At 37.8% G+C, this 22943-nt stretch overlaps 1 protein-coding gene across 1 annotated transcript in view; it reads right to left on the bottom strand.

Moving 5' to 3' along the window:
• SYNE1 (spectrin repeat containing nuclear envelope protein 1) overlaps window positions 1-22943 on the bottom strand; it is a 280833-nt gene that overhangs the window by 45067 nt on the left and 212823 nt on the right. The window contains exons 106-121 of the mRNA XM_058801698.1: window positions 22450-22623; window positions 21862-21993; window positions 18966-19162; window positions 17915-18047; window positions 17351-17533; window positions 16382-16531; window positions 14702-14878; window positions 13942-14097; window positions 11028-11183; window positions 10111-10281; window positions 9339-9472; window positions 7718-7922; window positions 6273-6455; window positions 5150-5296; window positions 3959-4113; window positions 3512-3659 (exon numbers count right to left, since the gene is read on the bottom strand). Of these exons, the coding sequence (XP_058657681.1) occupies window positions 3512-3659; window positions 3959-4113; window positions 5150-5296; window positions 6273-6455; window positions 7718-7922; window positions 9339-9472; window positions 10111-10281; window positions 11028-11183; window positions 13942-14097; window positions 14702-14878; window positions 16382-16531; window positions 17351-17533; window positions 17915-18047; window positions 18966-19162; window positions 21862-21993; window positions 22450-22623 (2601 nt within the window). The remainder of the gene's footprint in view (window positions 1-3511; window positions 3660-3958; window positions 4114-5149; window positions 5297-6272; window positions 6456-7717; window positions 7923-9338; window positions 9473-10110; window positions 10282-11027; window positions 11184-13941; window positions 14098-14701; window positions 14879-16381; window positions 16532-17350; window positions 17534-17914; window positions 18048-18965; window positions 19163-21861; window positions 21994-22449; window positions 22624-22943) is intronic.

The raw sequence follows: 22943 nt of genomic DNA, 5'->3' as shown, positions 1-22943 counted from the left end.
GATTGACACTATCATCTACAACAAAATCTAGATAGGGTATTTTTGTTTGGACAAAAAGGGCACTTTTTATTTTTTGACATGTTTAAGAATTTTATAATATTTTGCTTTGCTACACAGACCATGTGTGATAGTGTTATATAAACTTTTAATACACTTTTACATTGACAATAGAGCCTTAAAAGAAACAGCTATGTATAGGAGCTAGAAATCTATTTTCCAATTCTTTCAAGTTTTCATATTTATTTTCCAATTTCCTTCACAAACAATAGCAGCATAATAAACTTTCACAATACTTTTAAAACCCTCTTATTACTTAAATGTTACTTAAGACAAAAAAATTTCCTAATTACTACTTAAGCAAACGTAAGTGTATATACTACTTAAATTTATTTTTAAAAACATCTTTCCTTTTAGTAATGGAGCATGTCTCTATGTAAGATTCTTCAGGAATATTTTTATACTAATGAAGGTACACGCAGGCATCACTGGATGGACTTTATGTTCAAAAGGTTTACAGAGTGTTTCAGAGAAAAATTATACTAGTATGCAGCTTGAGGTTTTTTTTCTTTAGTTAGTGATGGTATTTGCATACAAGTTCACCCTTGCCTGAGCAAAGAGCCACTATTCTCCACTTCTCTTATATGGCATCCCACCAGCTCAAATTGTGATTGTACCAATTCCTGCATCTGCACTTGCCAGCAGAACACCCACTGGCCCCTGCGCATTTAAATCTCTCAAGCACATTGTGTGTAGTTTAGGTCTTCTAGATGATGCAGTAATTTTTTAAAATGAGATTTTGCCTCTCTGAATCACTGAGTTAACTCTGAGGTGCTACTCAGGTCATACATTTTCTCATAGAAAGAAATAGTGTTGTCTGATTTCTTTACAGAAATATTTGAGACTGTTTGAATGCCTTGGCACTTATCATTGACTGAACCTGAATCAGAGGAAAACTGAATGCTATTATTATCTCATGAATGAAGCCACAATAGCGTGGCACTGAGAGTTTCAGAAAGCAGAGCAAAAAGGCAAGAATTTTACTTTCTGTAACATCTATTTATGTCAAGTTAGGGGACATGAAGCACAGGAGGTAACAGCATCTACCAGCATTGTTGACAGACTGAGACTAAATAGAACACAACTGCTGCAATTGGTTAAACAAGTCCCCCACCCAAAAACCCCAACATTTCCCACCCTCCCCCCCCTCCACACCCCCAAAAATCTGAAAACAAAACAAAACTAAAAACCAGCAAAACCAATTCCTTCAAAAGGGAAAATTTTAATACTATTTTAGGAGGACAAATGAAATAAAAACTTATCAAGCATGGTAAGTCTGCTTAGAGTGGATGAATTCAATCCCCACACAAAAGTAGAGATATTTTGGTCATCATCCACCTTTCCATATTTACACTCTGTACATAAGAATACTCTGTTACCTGTTACTCTGTTACCTAAATTTGTCACCCAAATTTATTCTCATATGTAGATCGCCATGAATCACAGAAACAGGAGCTCAAACAAGGAGGAAAGGAGGGCAAATGTTGAAATGCACAACACTGGCACACTGGGGAAAATTTTGGTAACTGAGTTGGCAAGGAACTTCCTTCCCCCTCCCCTGCCAGCAGTTTCTCCCTGGGAATACACTGAGACAAGCACTTGTCTCAGTGCATTCCCAGTGCTTGGGAGTCCCAAGCACTGTCCCATGTACTGGAGAACCGTGCAAGAGTGATTACAAGATTATCCTGGCAGACTGATGCAGACATCAGCGCCAGCACATGATGTGTGAAAAGATCATCACCTCCACCTTGTGAACTCCACCAGGAAGATATTTCTAAATAAGGCCACTGAGGTGGTTGGGGTCTTCTTTGGGTAAAAACCAGCAAAATTTATGAGTGACTGGAAAGGCAATAATAGAGCTGGAAGCATTTCAATATCTATTCTAGGAATTCAGGTGGAAACAGAGTATTTTCCCATTGTTTTCAAAAATACAAAGCAAAACAATGTGAAAATGCATCTCAAGAAGTTGATATTGGACCCTTTCTGCCACAAGTAGTGAGAAAAAAATTCATAGTGACTGTCAGGAAGCACTGAAAAGGACATTTTGTAATGAATACAAAAAATATACATTTTGTAATGAATGCTTATTAAAAATGCCAAAAATAAGTTTTAAAAAAATGAAAGCACGTTACTTTTTTAAGGATAAACTGCAGCACTTAAAAAAACAGGTATTAATCATCTTAATTCTGAGATTACTTTATAGTTGCAAAAAAAGGGCTCAAGTAGAATGCCCAAGTAATGTTCATCTGCACAGATCAAAGTTTCAGGAAAGAATTAAGCTGAGATCTCAAGACAAACGAATGCAAGAAGATTGCCCTAACTCCCTTCAGATAATTATAGCTATGACTGGACACAACAAATGGACAGTCTCTGTAAGCTTAAACATCTCAGGTCTTTGAGATTTGAATGTCCAGAAATAATTACTGGACATTCAAATCTCAAAGACCTGAGATGTTTAAGCTTACAGAGACTGTCCATTTAATGCTGGCAGCAATGAAAGAAAATAAAATGGATGACATTTTTGAAAGCAAAGGCAGCTAGATGCTAAGGCAAACGTATGCTAAAAAAGGTTGTGAATTACTTTTTGCTATCAGACACTCATTCAAACACTATGCTATGAGATATAAGGCAGGAGAGGGGGAAGGACATAACTCTTCCTGTAATCCAGCCTGAGTCTAGGGGAAGGTCAGCTGAAAAAGCTGTGGGAACTGAAACTACTGGGGCCACATGGGAGCTCTGGTATGAAAATTGACTTCTTTTACTTGATCTTTAACAGGAATCTTGGCAGTAACAATATGGGTGGAGAAAAAATGTGCACCACTTGACTTCACAGAAGAATCATAAACTCTGAATCTAGTACTAGTAAAAACTCTGAATCAGTTTTTCCCTGCAGCAAAAGCTGTGCTAGCTCCTGATTTGTTACAAACAAATGACTCTAGCATACAGCAAAGACCAAATGAATTTGCTCTCCAAGGAAATGTTATCAAATGCAGGCCCCATGGTGAACTGTAGAACTCAGTACTTGACCGAAAAATCTTCCTTTAGTATGCTTTTCAAATGCTATATGTGTTGATAACTTAGTAAAAAAATAAAAAAAAATCAGAATAGAGATTTTTCTCCAGTTATGAGTGAAAGCAAAGAGCCAAACAACATGAGAATTGCTAGGTTTTTTAAGGAGCTTTGGTGTCCTTGGTACAAATGAATCTGAAGTAGACTAAACGCAGGGGACACGCACTCATAGGCACAATGATGCATTACACAGACACTCGAGTCCTCCTTCACGCTGGCTATAATTGACATATTTGCATGCTTCTGTTTTTAAATTTTCCTCATATGGTGCACACAAATACAATTCAAGGCATGCTATTGTATCATTCAAAAAAAAGAATGTGCATTCCTTCTATGTATAAATAATATGTGTATTAGCGATGTATAAATAGACATAATTACTTGCCTCGTGTTCCCTCTGTTGCTCCAAAAGCCTTTGGTAGTTTCCTGAAACCTCTACTGCCAACTTCTGCTCAGTCTGAACTAATAAATCCATCCAAGTCCCACATTTCTCCAAGAAGGTCTGCTGCTGCAGCAAGAAAGACTGCAACTTACTGAAAGAAAGAAAGAGAGAGGGATTCAGGTAATTCCAAATCAGGGTAACACCTTTCCCCCTTAGCTACCTCATTTATTTATTTAGAAAAGTAGCAGTCCCACTCATTTCAAATCCTGCTAATTTGCGGCAAAAGTGAGCCAAGAATGAGCATCTCAGTTCAATGGTTTTGCTCTTTATTTATAAGTACACCAAAGAAAAGGAACTCTGGTCAATAAAATACCCGAAACATCTTTATATTCTGCAAAAGGTATAACTTGTAGAAAATGGTAGAAATAATAAATCTTTATTTATCCCCACCTGAATCTCTCTGTAGTCTGAGATGAGATCAGAGACCAATGTCTGTTCAGGTTCTGCATCCTCTTGATTTCCTTGTCATTCAGAGGAAGCCTGTAACCCAGCTCATTCAAACGGTCCAAATCAGGGGCCATGCTGCTGAACTTCAGCATTTGACTCTGCAACAAACAATAAAAGTGATAACTGGGAAGTTCATGAATTACATTATTATTATGAACTAGCACTCAGTTAGATTTAGAACGGCCTTGGTTGCCACCTAGTGGTAAGCAACCTCTATGCCAGGGAAAAAATTATCCAGTATCCATCTTCTGGTCCCAGACCAGGAGAAAACTTGTGTTCATGTTTAAAAGTGTGCAGAGAAATATACTCAAATTGCACTGAAGTGTTTTGCTGAACTGATGATTTACAGATCACAGCTGAAGAAGCAGGCTGGTGTTGAAAGCCCTGTGGTTATACCGTCAAAATAAGTGACTTTTTCCTTGTTTCGTAGCATGAATTCTAGGCTGGTAAATTCGCACTGAAATAATTCAGATTTTTATTTTCAGGTTTTGTTTTGCAGCACAGAAATACTCAATTCACTCCATATGGAAAATGCTCTGCTTTTTAGCATATACAAAGTGGAATTCTGTCTTTAGTTAATCTTGATGGAAAAAGAATGAAGATTCCAACGACAAAAACAGCCTAGATGGCAAAGTTCAACAACTTCCTGTCATGGGCTCTGAAAAAAGGAGAGGGAAAAAAGAAGATCCAAAAAAAGAAGAGTGTGCAAGACCTTAAATGGAAATCACACAGTACACACTATGATTGTTTCTTCAGTATATCAAGTTACCCAAATGTATAAAGTACTTCATACCTAAAGGATATAACAATGAGACAGGGATTGAATAAATTCAAAAAAAGTTGAGAGAAAACAAGAAGAAGGAAATATTCCAACGCTGCTACTTTCCATGCCTATTTTGATCTATTATTAATTTTATTCTGAACAGTTTGACTGCCTTTTCATCTTTACTCAGGGGCAATGTGACAATCATTCCCTGACTGCCGTCAAACTTCAATTTCTCATTCTTACACTTTTCATGAGTGATAGTCCTTTACCACCTACAGAGTGCACATATGACATCTGTGCATACCCTGCATACAAATAACCAGGCCAACAGAAGAAAAACCCCAGCATTTCTTTTGTTTATTAGTCACCTTGAGTTGCTCCATTCTACTCTGTATTGCTGAGACATCAGATGAGTGACTGGGATCCTGTTCTTTCAATGTTTCTTCTGCTTCTGTTATCCAGGTCTCAAGGACTTCCAGGTTCTTGGCAAAGGTTTGATAGTCCAGGACTCCAGCCTTGAATACAAAAGGATCCACAGTTTAATAACTTCAGCTTCATGGCCTCCTTTACACTCCTGTTTATCTCATTATATATTTGCAAACAGTTGAATTGGCTAGGAGCAATTGTAACTGCTGCTTTGCTTGCATACTGCAAAATTAGCTGGATTTTCTTTAGGTTAGGAGAGGATTTTTGATCACAGCAAAGGAAGCATTTCAGCAAAGTGCATAAATGTCTCCTTACCTTGAAATGGATAATAATTTCTAGGTTTCTTTTATGAAAGAAACTCCTCTGTTTAATTTATTGCCAGAAGAGAGAACTAGTAACTCTTATTGCAATGTTAAATTAATTTTTTTTTTGTGTTTTGTCTCCTCACAGTACAGTGATACTATAAAAACAGTGACACTGCTAGATTTCTTGAGTAAATCTTCTTCAAACAGAAGTTGCTACCTTTGTGGCTTTTTAATCCAAATAGTTTCCTATGAAGTACATTCTTCCACTCCTTTTTTCTTCTTTAGACCCTGGTGACACAAGCAATTTGGCAACATCTACTAAACAGACTTTGGCACAAATGGTAGGTGTCAGTCTGGCCACTGACATTAATAGGGATGGCAAAAAATCAGTTCTACACAATATCTGGAATCTCTCATTTCTTTTTCTTTTGAAGAAATAGACAGGAAGAGTGGTTGATTTCAGGGGAGCAGTAGCTGTGGATGCACTATTGTTGTGTGCTGAAAACATGGCCACCTTGGCATTCCAGACAGACATTTTCCTGCATGAGGTTTGCTATACTTATCCCAGAATTTGCACCTTTTTACAAGGTCTCTTTGCTGGACTTGAGCATATTTTCTACACTCAGCTTTGGCTTCCAGGGAAGTCTAGGAAAAGCTAACAGGTAACAGTATCCTCTTTTCCCAGGCAGCTTTAGCTAATTTATGTTTTCAGGAACCACAGGATGATCACATTTGAGGACTGTAAACATTGTCTACATACCTGAAGTGCAGCCTGCTGCTTGTGGAGAGCCTGTTCCAGGGCTGACAGATTCTGCTTCAGAGAGAGATGATCAGACTGTATGGCTGCTGCTGCTGAAGCCTCCACCTGGCTTTTCAGCTCCTCCCCCAGTTCTTGAAGAACAACCAGAGACTCCTGTGCTGTTTTCAGATCTGTGAGTACATCCTGTTGCAACACATTGAATAAGGACACGAATAGTTAAGCTGACACTCTGGTGGTATCATCATCCCCTGATTTAAAGGAAGAATGAAATGACTGAACTCAGGCACTGTAAGGAAAACTTTAATTCACTACTGCATTTCAATATCAAACTTTTCTTAACTTACAGTTACATTCTGTATGACTTGAAGAATAAAAAAAAAATATGTCAAGAACCTGTACAGAAAAGAACTGAAAAAACACAGTGCTCAACTACCTTTGAGCAAACCTGAGTTGTTGATGAGGCAATAACTGTTGAAAGAAATCTTTTGAATTTACTGAAATGATGGTCCTAAGCAGTGGCAGCCATCTCTGTGAATTGATTCAGGTGTAGGCCTCCTTTTTCCTCCTGCTATGATTTACCAGGAGGGCTGAAAAAATAACTTCTGTAAATGACCTAACATAATTGTTATAGAATGGGACACCAGGAAATAAATTATTTGAACCAAACAATTTCAATTTCCAGTCCATGGTGCCTCATTATGGCAGAAATGCTCCAAAAGATCGTGAACATATTTATTTTTTAAACACTAATATTTTTTCTCACTGCAATTGTTTTGCTTACATTGAGACAATTAATTTTTTTTTTTTTTTGTTCAATGACACTTAACATTAATTTAAGTTGAAAAGAACCAAAATGTAAGCACAGAGAGGAGATAAAGTATTCTGCTGCCTTGAGATACAATCTTGAAAAAGGAAGAATCTCAAGGTTTCAGAGACAATGGGGTCCTTCCATAGGGAAGAATAAAGACATCTCCATCTTCCTGAAAATGTGAGCAGTCTTGGTTGGTGGGAATATAGTCAAAGGATTTTGAGTTTCTTTCTATTATGAGGAACTTAGAGATATAAGTTGCTTATAATAGAAAGAAACTCAAAAATCCTTTGACTATATTGGTAGAGACACTTTCACAAGCATAAATACCTTCATTAAACAGGACCTTAACACTGAATCAAATGATGCAATTTACCCACCTTCCCCAGACAGAAGACTTTCGATACAAGCTTCTGAAACAACATAACAACAACTAATGGAGGGATCAAAATTTAGAGACGCTCATTGACATTTGGGTAGCATACATGCAGCTGTATCCTATGCCTAGTCTGCATCAGTAAAATGAAATATATAGTATACAAGATTCCAAAACACCAACTACAGCAATGGAGAGCTTCTAGATTTTTTTTTTTTTTTTAGCCCACAGAGCTGAGAAAAGCTGCAAAGATGAACATACATTGCAGTCCTGAATCCAAGACGTAACTTCATCATCAGCGATGTCTTTGCCGGTTGCAGTCTTCAGGAGCTCATTGGTCTGCTCTTCTCGCTGGTGCACTGTGGAAGAGCACTGCTGGTAGCAGTCCTTGTACCTCTGCCACAGCTGGAGCAGGGCCCTGCTGGCACGCAGCCGCTCTGCAACCTCCTGCAGGAGGTTGTTCCACCTGGGGAGGAGACTGTGTCAGTGACCCAGGCCTGGGAATCCACAATAACAATCTCTGTGTCCCTCTTTCTCTCTGCTATTTCCCACGGTCTCTCGACTTTTAGAAAAATTGGCAATAATCAAGATACAGACATTTGGTGAAAATAATACCATACCAAGGAATTTCTGTTTCAATACCAAACCTGGCTGTTCTGAGCTGTCACAATGTGTGTGATGTGTGCTACATCTTGGATGCTGTTTATTAATGCTGGTGGTCAGAGCTGCAGCAACTTTCTATAGTGAACCTCCTGCTATTTCCACTTAGTACCCTCAGCATTACAAGGCATCCATGACCACCCATGCACTGCCAATAGCAGATTCCTGTAAGGGCCTAAGAGGACCAGAACAGTTGTAAACTAGACACCATTTCCTCTCCTGCCATTTTCTCTCAAACTCTGATGCAGTATTTACTCATAAAGCTCTGTGTAACTCACTCGTAAAATACTCCCAGATATATTAAAAATCTTAATATTTCTATTATCCAATTAAATATCTAATCTCCCTTTGAATTCTTTTCTATAATAACTTCTCAGTGAATTTTTTTCTCTAATAGCAACCAGGAACACAAATGTGCTTTCTCAAATGTGGTCGTAGTTACCAAACTGCCTAATTGTTTCCTTACCACAGAAAATCACTGTATTTATCAAGTATTATTATATATGATGAAAAGCAAAGATTTTGGAGCAAAAATTCTGCCAGCCATCACTTAAACGGTTAAATTCTATGGTATCTTAATAATCCCTCCTCCCACTTCCAGTTTCTAGGACAGGACTGAACACAGATTAAAATAAATTCAATGTGATTCTGCTTTCAAAAAACTTCCCAGCTTTCCACCAAACTATCCTTTTTCTTCTGGATCCTCCCTTCCTGTATCTGAGTAAAGCATTTTACTAGTTCTTGCCTGAATTCAAAGCTGGGGAAGTTGTTTGCCAAGGTGCTGGTGAGGGGCTTAGATCTTCCTGTCTATGATGCCCTTCCTACAACTAGAAATAGCAACCTAAAATTTTAGGAAGCTGATGCAAACCATTGAAACACTGCAAAAAAATTTTCAGATAAAGTTCTCAAATTTCAAGTGCAGTATTATTTTCCAGCATGGTATTTATAAATCTTGGTTGGCAGTGAAGCACAGAGAAAAACTACTGACATTCACACTCAAATGCTCACTGGAGAAGGTATTTCATTTATTATGACGAGTAAATGAGAGTTTTAATTCAGTCCTTGGCAGAAGGAATAATCCTGCCTGTTCCAATAAACTTCTTGTAACCCCAGGAACTTAAAATAATAAAATATAAGAAAAACAGGGATAATGGAAAACTGGATAATGGATAAATACAGATTTGCTACTGAAAATGAAGTTTAACACAAAGACATTTTCTACCTCATATTCACTTCTTTCAAAGTGTTGGTAAGTGTTTCAGTCACTGGTGGGTGGCATTCTTTCAACAACTCATTGGTCACAGAACCAAATTTCTGTAAGCTATTCTCCTGTTTTTCCAATTCATCTTGTAGGCTCTAAAGCAGAATAATAATGAAACAAAGCCATGAGTTAATAAAATTCCACAATGTAGAAGCATTTCAAAATAGTATGCACCAATTGCATTAGATTATGAACAAAAACTTGATTTCATGTGCTTCATATAAATAAGTTGTTTAAAATAAATAGGCTTTTTTTTACAATGGTAAATTGTAAAAAAATACGCTATTTTTTTACAATGGTAAATAATACGATTTTTTTACAATGGTAAATTACTTGATCATGTGAGTGTCTCAGCTCCTGGAACATTATTTTCTTTGATCATCAATCTACTGGAAGGTTAGTGGGGGGCTAAAAATGTGATGTCAACATGCACCTGTAGCTCTGAAGCCAGATGAAGTAGCATGAGAACCTTTAGTTTTTATGGCCATCAGCATGATTTAAAAACTTGTAACAATTTGATGGTATGGCTCAAAATTACAAAGAACATCAAAAATCTAAAAAGAAAACAACTATCCCAAATTATTTTTTCTGCAAAATGAAACATGCAGTAGCTGGTTTACAATGTGTTCTCTTAATGTCATGTGATTTTAATGTGCCAGTATGTCTTCTTATAAGCCAAAACCTTACAGTTATCTGTATCCATGCAATTTCAGATAAAATTAACTCTTTTCACCTGAAGTTTATCAACTTGGACTTTCACAGCTTCCAGAGAACCAGTAAGAAGATAAAAACGGGACAAAGAGTATCTGGCTTCTGTCAGGTAACTGTTCAGTTCCTCATAAGCCACTTTGTAAATGCTCCACTGATCAAGAACAGATTGCAACAATATCTTCAGCTGGCTAACCTGGGAGAAGGGAGGAAAAAACACAAAAGTAAATTAAACGCATTCAAGCTATTTGGGATTTGTTTAAATTATTTTCTTCCTTGGGATCTCACATGCTTATTGTCCTAAATGCCTAATTTTAAACCTATTGGATAATGAAGACTTTTTACAACCATCAGCTGGGTTTACACTGGGAACAGCATAAAGTTCTATTTCATTTTATAAAGGCTGGATGGAAGGGCCAAAGTAAAGATGTCAAAATCAATTTTACTTTGGTCCAAAGTAGATCAAGGAAGTTCCTTCAGACTATACATATCCCTAAGGTAGGGAAATCAGCCTATGGAAATCAGCAGAGAGGCTAGCACTAACACACTGCATTCCTTCTGAGAAGGCAGACAAATGTCGATCAATGCTGAATTTGAATGCTGAAAATTAATGCTGATCTCTTCCTTATTCTGTGAGACCTGTGGGATTGAAAATAATCTGAAAATAATTTGGTACCTTTACACTAAATATCAGGAAGCATCCAAAAAGCTTCACTTAGAATGACTAAAATCATTGTTGAAATAAGAAATATTATACCCACTTCATGTGGTATGTGTACACACAAACTTGGGGATTGATAGCTAGAGATGGAAAGAGGGACATGATTCAGAATCTCTTCCCCTACAACACAGAAGAAATCCAGTAGCTGCAACTGTTAATTCTCCCTCTCCTCCATGCCTTATTCCTAGAGGTGAAATTTTTCCCCTTACGAATTCTTTTACCATATGATCCAAATTGGCCCAGGAATGGTTAATTTCTTGCAGTGTATTCATAACAGCAGAAGAGACTTCTTCTTTCTTGTTCTGTACCAAAGAAAGACCACTCTTTTCTACATTTTCTACTTCTTTTTCCTTAGTTCTTATTGATTCTTCTAATTCCTAAAAAAAAACCACAACAAAACAAACAAACAAACAAAAAAAACCATAAAAAAGATACCTGAGTTTAATTGACTAAATAATACCTTGATATAAAAAGGATGGCCTTAACCTCCTTAGTTTAAAAAATAGGAGACATGCTGGCATATTTTGACTTTTTATTCTCAAGGCATTCACAACTCATCAGCAATTTCATTGAATATTTTATGTTCCCTTTAAAGTCTGGCAGTTTGTTGTTGGTTTAAATAGAAGCACATACTCTACATAAAACTTCTGTTTAATTTTCTGCTCTCTTGTAAGAATAGAAAATTCCTTGAAAATAGTCATTCCTAGCTGGGAAACTACCTATATAATTTCACAGCAGGCAGATCAATATAAGTCCTGCATTGCTCTGACTCACATGGGAAGCTCTGGGGCTTCAGGCAGCACAAACACTGAGTCTGAGCAGAGTGGGGCAGTAAGGCTAGCAGGCTTCAGGCCAGCATAGATTTGTGTTCACCTGTGAGTATGATACAGAAAGCAGACTGTGAGGTGATTACAACCTTGTGTTAGCCCTACATTTACTAGCACACCATGTGATCTCAGGTTATTATGTCATTTTCGCAAGCCTCTCCTCACTGAGAGAAACAGATCAACAGAGAAAGAAAAGAATACAACAGAACCTGGTCAACCTGAAACCTCATGTCTTTCAATAAATTTCACTCCCTCTGAATCCCAAAACACAACAATCGAACCACTGCCATAAGAGACTTTACACTGTAGATAGTTGGGAAAGTTTTTGGAATAAATAGAATTTATCCCTGCACAAATACGACACACTTTTGTCTATATACATATTTGTGAGAGCATTTTTGCAGCACTATTTATTCTCAGCCTTTTTTTCTCCTGTATTACTTCACATTTCCTCAAACATCTAGCCATGACCTTGTTCCAGAGTGCTGCCAGACTTATATGTCATTTTTAACCAGTTGACAACAACACAAACACTTCAAAGTTGAACATAATAAATTTGACTTTCCAAAAAGTGCATTTTTGCACTGAAAAAAGTAATCTAACTCTATACAATGTTGTTCCAAAATTCAGAAGAGGCAAAGGTTTCAAATGCCAAGACCAGCAAATATTTCTGGTTCTCTTGGAAAAGGGCTTTTTTATTCACAATTTAAAACTCATAACTGAATTAAAGATGCATTATTTGACAGGAAAAAAAAGTTTAAGTTCACTTATTAATATGATGCCAAGCAGCAACTAGCATTGGTTAATAAATAAACTCCAGCTTTTGTACTAGTTGAACCGGATATCTGGGAGTGTCTGACACAGTTATTTCTTAAACAATTTGTTTCTCTGCTGATCAAAGTCTTGTCATTCATAACTAACTCCCCAAGTGTATTTGCTAACTTCCCTGACCAAAAGGAACCAAAAAGGTGATAAATCAGATTCAGCTTTGAACTCCAGCCAAGCAGACTGCTGATTATGTCAGGCTATGTTAAATTACCCTTGCTTTAGTTGTATGGGTTTATTGTGCTGAAACCATAAAGATACCCGAATTAAAACTAAGCACTTCAGACAGATTGAAAAGTCAGGTCAGCAATTTCAGAAAAAAATTTGACCTCTAACATATCTGGACTAACCACCCTATTTGCCTTTACAGAAACAAAGATGGGTTTAATGTACTGGTGAATATATAGCAAATTCTTTTATAGATTTCATTTGAATTTACAGCTGTTCTCTTTGTGAGGAGATGAATGGTAGATTATATTTGTCCCATGAATTAAATTAATGCAGGAGAGACACATAAATTTAAACACACTTCCTCAATCCCTTTCATGGGGATGAGAACACCAAGATTTTGTGCATTCAGTTGGCCTGAAGGAGTTTTAATTTGATCTGGTGTGAAACTTGGTTTTTGTCCTACCAGATATGGTATCTGGTAGGACAAAATTATTTTGAACAAAAATTATGTGATGCCTGATAGTGTGTGGAGGCCTTGTCTATAAATTCAGAAGTATCTGTTCTGCCTATATACCTGCAAGCTTTAACTCTGGCCCGAAAGCTCCAGAGGTAAGCTTCTTACTATTTATATATGGGCTGCTCTGAGTAAGCTGTTCAGAGAAAACTGTGATACCCTATACAGCCACAACACTGCTGTGTCATCCTTGTATGAATTCCATGTGAAAAACTGCGGTGGTTTTGAACTTATGTGCATTATGTATAGCTGCATTTTGCCTCATCTCATCTTTGCACATCATAATCATGACTCTCTATCCTTTTCTGGATAGTTAAATATTTGAAAAAAAATCCAACAAAAAACCAATTCCCAGGTTTCTAAATGAATGCCTAAAACTTCCTTGGGTTCTAGAATTTTTCTCTGAATAGTCAGGTGCAACATATGAAAAGGAAAAAGAATGGAAAAAAGTGGGGTGTGGAGGAAAGATAGTGAAAAGGCAGAAAAAACCCATAAGACTTGCTGAACAGATATGACAACATCTTCCTTTGACAGTCTTCTAGTTCAGTATGCCTGGCACGCTTTGAAATGTCCAGTGTAGAAATAATGATGACTTTAGTTGGTCTTAAGCAACTTTGAAACATTACAGCTCCTTCCTCCTCTTTTATTGCTGGCACCTTAGGAATGAAATCTCTCCTTTACTGAAGTCAGGAAGAGTCGAGCCACTGACTTCACCAATATGAAGATTTCATATGGATTTATCAAGTGTGGTTTCAAACTCCTGGAAAGAGAACATTATTATTTATAAGTAGACATTACCTGACAGTCTTTCAAAGCATTCTGCACCGAAGCCTGGTCTCCAATTTTTTGTTGCTGTTTCAGCTTCTTCTCTTGGGTTTCAAACCAAGTTTTTAGGCACTGCACATTATTTTCATATTCTGTCCAGGATTCCTGCAGACTTTCCAAGAGCTGAATCTGCAAAGAAAAATTAGTATATACATTCTCATACAATTATCTTTATTGGTGGGTCAGTTATATAAATCATTGAAAACCAATGCACAGTAGTGCCTTCTTGGAATTCAGTACTTTCAGAATTTAAAAACAGTATATACATTCAAATTTAAATTGTAACTACTATTTTTTATAGAATTAATAATAACCCTGGCTTCATTCAGCTTGGGGAAAAAAAGGCAAAAGAATCAGCTCACTGTGCTGTCCACTCCTTATAGGGAGGCATGGGGAAAATGCAGGCAGCTTATTCTGGGGGATATCAAATAAAAGGGGAAGATATAACAAATACAAGTTGCAACATGGGAAATCCTTATTGGGAACAAGACAAAAACTTGTCCCCCACCCGAGTGGTTAAGCATGAATCAGCTACCCAGAAGAATCTGTGGAATCTATCCTTGGAAATTTTCAAGATTCAGCTAACCAAGTCCCCTCTGAGCTAACTGTAAAGTTAGCTCTGTTTGAGCAGGAGATTGACCTATATGACCTGCAGAGGCTTTCAACCATTGCTATCTTATTGTTCTACACATTTTGAAAGTTCACTCCAGAGCAGATAGTTTATTTTCTTTACCTTTTCTGTTATCAGGCCTTGAAGGATCTGCCAACGTCTGTTCATTGCTCCGAGCTGTTCTGCAAAATCAGTTTTGTCACTGCGTTTACTTTCAACATCCTGGCTGCTGATTTGTAGCACTGACTGGTTCACAAAGTCGACAGTCAACTGTTTGCAATTTAAATCTATCTTGAAACCCTAGGAAAAAAAAATTGAATAAACAAAGCAGCACGTAAGCACCACAATTTCTCACCTTCCTGCAAAACAGAGGAAAAATGTTCAACAGCTACATCTTTATCACACTGTATAGAAGGGTCTTTCAGCAATTGGGCAGGAATTAGAAAACAAGTCCCTCCCACTGTAAGAAAAGAGAGGGTTCAGCACCACTTGATGAAGCTCGATCGGCACAAGTTCATGGGACCTGATGAGATGCATCCCAGGGTCCTGAGGGAGCTGACTGATGCTGTTGCCAAGACACTTTCCATCACATTTGAAAAGTCATGGTGGTCAGGCAAATACCCAATGACTGAAAAAGGGAAAACATCACTCCTATCTTTACAAAGGGAAGAAAGGAAGATCTGGGGAACTACAGACTGGTTAGCCTCACTTCTGTGTCTGGGAAGATCACGGAACGGATGCTCATGGAAGCAATGGTAAGGCACATACAAGCCAAGGATGTGATCCAAGACAGCCAGAACAGCTTTACTAAGGGCAGAGCGTGCCTGACCAATCCAGTGGCCTTCTATGGAATGACTGCACCAGTCAACAAGAGAAGACTGACTGACGCCATCTACTTAGAATTCTGTGAGGCTTTTGACACAGTCCCAAATGACATTCTGATCTCCAAATTAGAGAGACATGGGTTTGAAGGGTGGACTATTCTGTGGACAGGGATTTGGCTGGATAAATGCAGCCAGAGGGCTTTGGTCAATGGCTCTGTGTCCAGGTGGAGACCAGTGATCAGTGATGTCCCTCAGGGCTCTACTCTGGGACTGGTGCTCTTTAATACCTTGACCAATGACTCAGTGAGATCAGATGTATCCTCAGCAAGTCTGTAGAGGACATGAAGCTGAGCAGAGCAGAAAACTTGAGAACTAGGCCCATGAGAACTTCATGGAGTTCAACAAGTCCAAGCGCAAGGTGCTGCACCTGGGCTGCGGATGTGAACTCATTGAGGGTAGCTCTGCAGAGAAGGATTTGAGAGTTCTCATGGATAAAAAGCTGGACAATAAGCCAACAGGGTGCCCTTGCTGCCCAGAAGGCCAACTCCATTCTGGGCTGCTTCAAAAGAGGAGTGGCCAGCAGTTCGAGGGAGGCGATTCTGCCCCTTTGCTCTGCTCTTGCAAGACCCTGCCTGGAGTACTGCATTCACTCTGGCAGATACAATAAGGTTTAATAATGTGCATATTGCTTTGGATTTTCCTAAAAATAAAGGCAAGCATATTAAAAATTATATTCCCATCATAAGTAAACAGCAGAGTTTTTTGTAGCAGAGTTTTTTGTAAGCCAAAAGTAATTTTGGCTTCTTTTCCACAGTATCAAATATTTCGCAGTTCTAACTTGCATACAATTCCAACCACTCTACAAAGCTGGTGATTTTTTTTTTTCCCTAAATCACTTGTAATTTACAAGTTATATATTTAATTGTGAAAACAATGGAGAAAATTCAAAAGGAAAATTAATAATATTGCCACTCAGTACCTTGTACTTCTGGACATAACCCTGAATTGCCTTCTGTCCTACTACATTTTTTATATTTTCTTCATCCTGCTGAATTACATTTTCCATCAGTGAAATCCAGCTCATAACTTCAGTGATGGCATGGCGAGAAGGAATTTTGTCCATCTGGACCTGTTGAGATAACAGACTTAGAGCTCATGTTGTAAAGTAAATGGATAAGAATTCCTTGCTTTGCATTAGCACAGTTTCAGTAGTAGATAGAGTACTGCTTGCCTGCATTTAATTACTCAAAAATATGCTCTATGACATTTTTAGATGGACATATATATTTTGCATTACAAGACAATTCAGAGAACAATAGAACAACATTTTATTTCTTTTTACCATCCCAGATTCCGTTAAGATTTGGGACCCTTCCTCTCTCCCTGTAAATCACAAAGTTATTATTAACTCTGAGAGCATTCTAAGTCATAAACTAAAGCAATAGCTTACACTGATAGCAACTATATATTAAGGCCACTTTTCAACCAGTATAATTCTCTAAGTTCAGTATTATAGCATTAAGACCCCAAAACTACACAACCAAAAGCATCCTGTGCCTACACATACTAACAAAAATGAGTAATGCTTTAGATCTATTTTGTCTTCCACAGACTTGAACCTAACCTACTCAATTTGAACAAAATCACTACCCAAACCTGACAGGGCACAAGAATCTTAAATGCCTTTTTCCAGAAAGCTTACCAGTGTGTTGAAAAAACCTTCACCTGCTCTTTAGTTAAAATTTAACAAATGTAACTATGAAAGTCTGAAACTAACACTGATGGGTATTAGGCAAGCAGGATTTGAAACTAAATGTCAGCTTTCCCACAGTAAAACAGGAATAACTTTTTTCTTATCTTTCCTCACATGGACAAACTCAGAAAGGAAGCAACTAGTCAGTGCCATCTGTACAGTCTTAGAATCAAAGGCCATTGCTCGCATTCTTACCTGGTGCAGCTTCTCTTGTACTGCTGGGATCTGTGTGAGGAGCTCTGTCCACTGGGTTTCAATGTGCGACAATCCTGCACGCAATGCAGCTGTATCTACTTTCTTAAGCTTGAGGAGTTGGTTCCCAGTACTCAGGACAGAAGATTTCTGCGATGATTTAGTATCCACTTCTTTTGAAAACTCCTGTAAGCAGAAGCATTTTTTGTGGAAATAATTAAGTACTTTTTAATTTTACTTAGTGTTTTAGAACGCCCAAAAGCTAAGAATATCTTCCATTCCCTTTAAAATATGTACTTTCTACTAGCATTCACCAGCTATACTTCAGAGTAAGTTAGAACAAAAATTGTGTTTGGTCATAAAGCCAAACACATTTTCTGTTTTCAGAATCATCAATATTTACAATCCTTGCATACAGCAAAGAAGTGCTAATGTGCATACACACCAGCTGAAGAATAGCTTACCTACATACACATGAATGGTAAGAAGAAGTATAACCATTTAATTAATCAATTGTTTAATTGTAATTGGAGAGAAATAGGTGTCCCAGGTTCACGAACAACTTACCAAGAAAGAGTTCAGGTGGTCTCGGACTGTTTCGAGTTCCTGAGGAACAGTCAAAGACTGCTGGCTCCAAAACTCAAGTCGCTCCTTTGCAGATTGCAACCACTGTGTCAATTCATTTGATTCACTCTGATACCTGGCAAGATGTTTAAACAAGACTGAAACAGTCACTGCCACCTCTTGCCTCCAACTGAGCAGACTTTCCTCCATGTGTTAGAGGAAGATATAGAATGCCAGATTTGAAATTTTATTTTTATCAAATTTCAGAAAAATGTAATTTACTTTTACAGATAGGCATGGTATCAGGAAGCTCCTATTTTAGCCACTATGCTCAAAATTTCTAATAGTGCCTGAGTTTTGCCTTTAGAAAAGTTTAATGAAGGACAGTAAATACGTCCCAAACCTCTTTGGACAAGCTTCAATCCCACCTAATGCACATAAACAGACTTTTCTCTTCCATTAGAAGGCTCAGGCTTCCTAAATCTTTACAAAAAAGTATCTCAGAGCAGAAATAATTTTTTTTTTTTCAGAAACCATCTTCATATCATTTCACATGCCAAGCAACTAATGAGATACCAGAATATGAGTGTCCACACATTAGCCAGGGATTCACAGACAAATCTTTTATACCTACTAGATAATTAATTACAAAAGTAGCATATGAATGTTAGTAAGGTACCAAAAGCTCCCTTCCATATATGCAGTGACACAGACAAGAACCCAGAAGTTGCAATGCATCCACTAAAACATGCAGAGGCAACTCACATTACCCAGCGAAGCATACAACTTTGCTTATACACCTGTATGCATACGGGGCTTCTGAATTAATCATCTAAGAAAGCATTTTCAGATTTCCTTGCACCAGCTTTTATCTCCTACATCTTTTATTACAAATGAGAGAGTATGTTCTATGGAACAGAAGAGCAGTCAAACTATGATGTACATCTCGAAGTACTTTCTTTTAAATGTTGAATCAAATATGTCTGGGTCCAGAATGGCTTTGACTGAAAAGCACAGGTGAATAACTTTGTATTTACCATTACATCAGCATTACCTTGTCCAGTGCTTCAGTATTGTCTCCAGTCTGTGAAGCTCCTTGGTGACTTTGCTGGTGTTACTCAACCAGCGTTCTCCTAGTTGGTTCAGCTGACCTTCGAGTTCTGAGCAGCTAACAGAAAAAAGGAGCCTTTTCCCATCATCTAGCACTTGGTATAATTTAGGCTGGTATTCAGTCAGGTTGGATCTCAGATGCTGTAATGACAGAGGACATGGTTACATAACTGCAGGTCTCTGTTACCACACTTTCTCAACATTTAGTTTCCTTTTACTGCAATTTGTTGCATATGCAATGCCACCACAGAACATCAAATTTTACTCTACTCAATCTCTAGATCTCCCCAAGAACCATCATGCAGGTAATCTGCTCAAAAGCTGAAAAAGTTGTCACAAACCCAATCAAGTCAGTATGTCCATTTCTTCCTCCTTATGATGAACTCCTTCTTTGTGTAGATCTTCTAAACTTGAAAAGAATCTTTGTGGGGCAACACCCTTTCCGATAGAAAATTTATTAAAATACTGCAACTTTACCACCTGCTTAAAATCTACCATCTACTGCAATGAATGTTAAGATATCCAATATAAATTATTATAAATTACTAAAAATTATTAACAGTGGTTCCCTCTCGGAACCTCTTCAGCCCTTCCAACCCCTATCTTCAGATCGCTGGATATCTCACTCTTTTACTGATTTACCCTCCTGCTCTTCATGGCTACAAAACAGAACATCACTCTTTCCATCCAAATCCCTGAACACAGAGACCAATTTTTATTGCACAAGAAAGCAAAAAAAGATCATGAGAAAGGAAAGGTTGTTAATACTATTACCCAAAATGAGACAGATTAAATTTAAATGAAGACTTGTGGATGGCTAAAGAATTTGTATATGTGGGCAAATATACCTGTTGAATTCCACTATCATTATCCAAAGAGTACGGATTTTAAAAACATCTGTACATTGGTATAAGTTTGTAAAATGCACATGCATTCCCATTTTTCAGTTCTGATGAAAGTAATCTGAATAGAAAAGGCTCAAAATGACCAATCTTATAGTGAGTACCTGAACTTTCTATCACTCTCATTTCCTCTTTCACAAAAATAGAGTTTTTAATACATTTTAAAAAATTACCTTTAATGTTTGTGAGTCTGCGTATTTACACATAACATATATACAAAAAATAATATCCTAGACAGAGGCTTAAAAAATTCTAAGATAATAATAAATTTATTATGATGGATTTTAAAGCTAAATGTGGCCAATTAATAAAATCTACGACATAACAGAATACAAGACTCTAGATTTGAACAATGTAGTTTCTGTAACTGAAAAGAAAAATAAAAGAAGAAAATTAATTTAGGGTCAGGACAAACACAAATAATGCCTAGCATCAAACAAAACCAAAACAACCACACAACAGATTGCTTAAATTATCCTCATACCATATGAAAAGCAGAAAGCTGTCTGGTAAAATAACCAAAAAGATAACGACACAAAGTCAATTTTCAAGAAAAAATTGACAGACATTTTTTTGTAAAACAAAAAAGAGAATGAAAAAACCCCAACTAAGTATGAGGAGAAAAAACAAAACACTAGACCAAAGAAACAGGATGTGGTAGAAAAACTGTATTTAAACTACTGGTTGCATTTGGGGAGGAAGGAAGTTTGAGGAACCACAGGCTGTTCAGCCTCACCTGGCTCTCTGGAAAGATCATGGAGCACATCCTCCTGGATTACATTTTCAGTGACAAAAAGGACCAAGAGGCGACCAGGAATACTTTGCTTAATACTCACTAATAGCCTTTTATAACAAAATTACTGTTTCTGTGGGTCAGACTGACTTCAGCATGGCCTTTGACACCATCTCCCACTGAACCCTCCTTCAGCAGCAGAGAGAGCTCAGGCTGGATAAATGGACTCTTTGGTGGGCTGAAAATGAGCTGTATTACCAGTCTCAATGCTAGTGATCAAAGCATCATGATGCCTGGCTGGCAGGTTGCAATGTGCAGAGTACTCCAGAGATTACTGATATTTTAATCCAAACAAGTTCAACATCTTAATGGCATGGATCATGACAGACAGCATTCCCTCAGTAAATCTGTGGATGACACTAATGTAGGGAGAGTGGTTGGGACAAAAAGTGGCAGACTGATTCCAGAGACTCTACTAAACTTCAGGCTGGAGACAGCAGAAACCTTGGAAGGCTGAAGAAATGCAACATCTGCACCTTGGGCTGACCAGCTGTGTGTCTCAGTACAGGTCAGGAAGAAAACTGGTTGTGCATTTAACCTCGCAGCTTATCAGGCAAGGCACAGCACAGGCCTATAATAGAACTGTGAAAACCAGATAAAGTTATTTCATTATCCTCATCTAGGTGGTGCTGATGAGGCCAAATCTACTCCATCAGACTGTGCTCTGCCCCATCTCTCACTGAGCTGAGGAAGAAGGAAGTAGTCAGGTGTAGAACTGAGTTATTTAGGGTCCTAGAGCATATATCCTTCACTAAGAGGCTTTGGGAAACGTGCTTGCTTTAGATTGACAAACAGGAGGCCAAAGGCCAGTCTCACAAAGATCTACAGCTGTTTGTGTTAAAATTAAAAAGATGATAGAAATTCTCCTCAGTAGTGCCACACAATATAAAAAGGACAATGGTGACAAGCTGAAAGTTGATGTTACTGACTGGACATTACAGAAAACCTTTTATAGTAAGTCTTGGTGCAGAACTGCAACTGCTCCCCTGGTCAGCTGTGGGATCTCCTACTTCTGAGGTTTCCAAAGCTGTTGCTGATCCAGCCTGTGACAACTGTAATGCTTCACGTGGAAGGCTGGAATATATGACTGTCAAGACATCCCTTCAACCCCTCTTTTCTGCAGAGAATGTCTAAAAAGCACCAACCTGAAAAAGTGTAATCCGGTCTGTAAGCCTGTCCTCTGTCTCTTCTACCAACCCAACAATGGGGATGTTTCCTTCAACAGACTCCAGCTGCCTGGTGAGCTCCTGGTAATCTTCATCCAGATGCATCCAGGTCTACAAGCACAAATTATCCATGTATATGGTGTATCTATGTATATCCATGTATATCTAGAAATTTTACTACTTTTTTTTTTTTTAAATTTGAAGTCCTACAGCTAGCTATGTGGTTGTGAAAGTACAGAAATAACAGTACAAATGTCCAGTGGACCTGTAAAAAGACATCATCCCTGTGCCAAGCTCAACTTTTGGTAACAACACATGGATAAAACTGTCATGCTCTCCTTAACCAGCTAAAACTAAGCTCTTCAGACTTAGAGGAACACAACTTGTGCCACCTGAAGGTCACAACAGTTAAACAGAAAAGACTGCATGTAGTCTATCAGTGCTTTGTGTGTATGACAAAATGGACTGATGCTCATCAATTCTGTCCAAGCATAGGAAATCAGCATTATAGAATATGCTGGTGGCTGATCAGAATGGAAGTATAGAAAAGGCCACAGAAATTCTCACCTCTAGAATGTATTCCAGCTCCACACCTCGTTTATGAGCCAACTTTAATACAGCTGAAGCTCGTGTCATTATCTCTGAATGTGACTGAGTTTCCTTCAAGAGGGAAAGGCTACTCATCTTTCTAAAAAGTGTTTCTGTCAGGATCATGTGCGACTCCAACCCTTGAAAATATTCCTGAAAAATTCAGATGTGAGGGAGGGGGAGAATAGAAAAGAGAAGGTGCAATTATTACTTAATTCATTATCACTAAAAGAACATTTTAAGACATAAGCAGTACAATCAAGTATTTACATAGAAGTAGGTAAACCTTTCACTTCACAACATTTCATGAAATCCAACATAATTTACAGAGGACAATGGTCTATTCAAAGAAAGGAATCAGTCATTCTTTCCACACAAATTCCATCCTGACCCTCATTCCATAAACAAAACCACATTAAATCAGATAAACAACCCCAAACATTTCTGCCTAATGAAAATGTGGAAAATACTTG

This window comes from Ammospiza caudacuta, chromosome 3 (assembly GCF_027887145.1).
Source record: "Ammospiza caudacuta isolate bAmmCau1 chromosome 3, bAmmCau1.pri, whole genome shotgun sequence".
Taxonomy (NCBI): domain Eukaryota; kingdom Metazoa; phylum Chordata; class Aves; order Passeriformes; family Passerellidae; genus Ammospiza; species Ammospiza caudacuta.
Note: the sequence above shows the minus strand (reverse complement) of the source record. Positions and strands in the feature narration are given on the sequence as shown.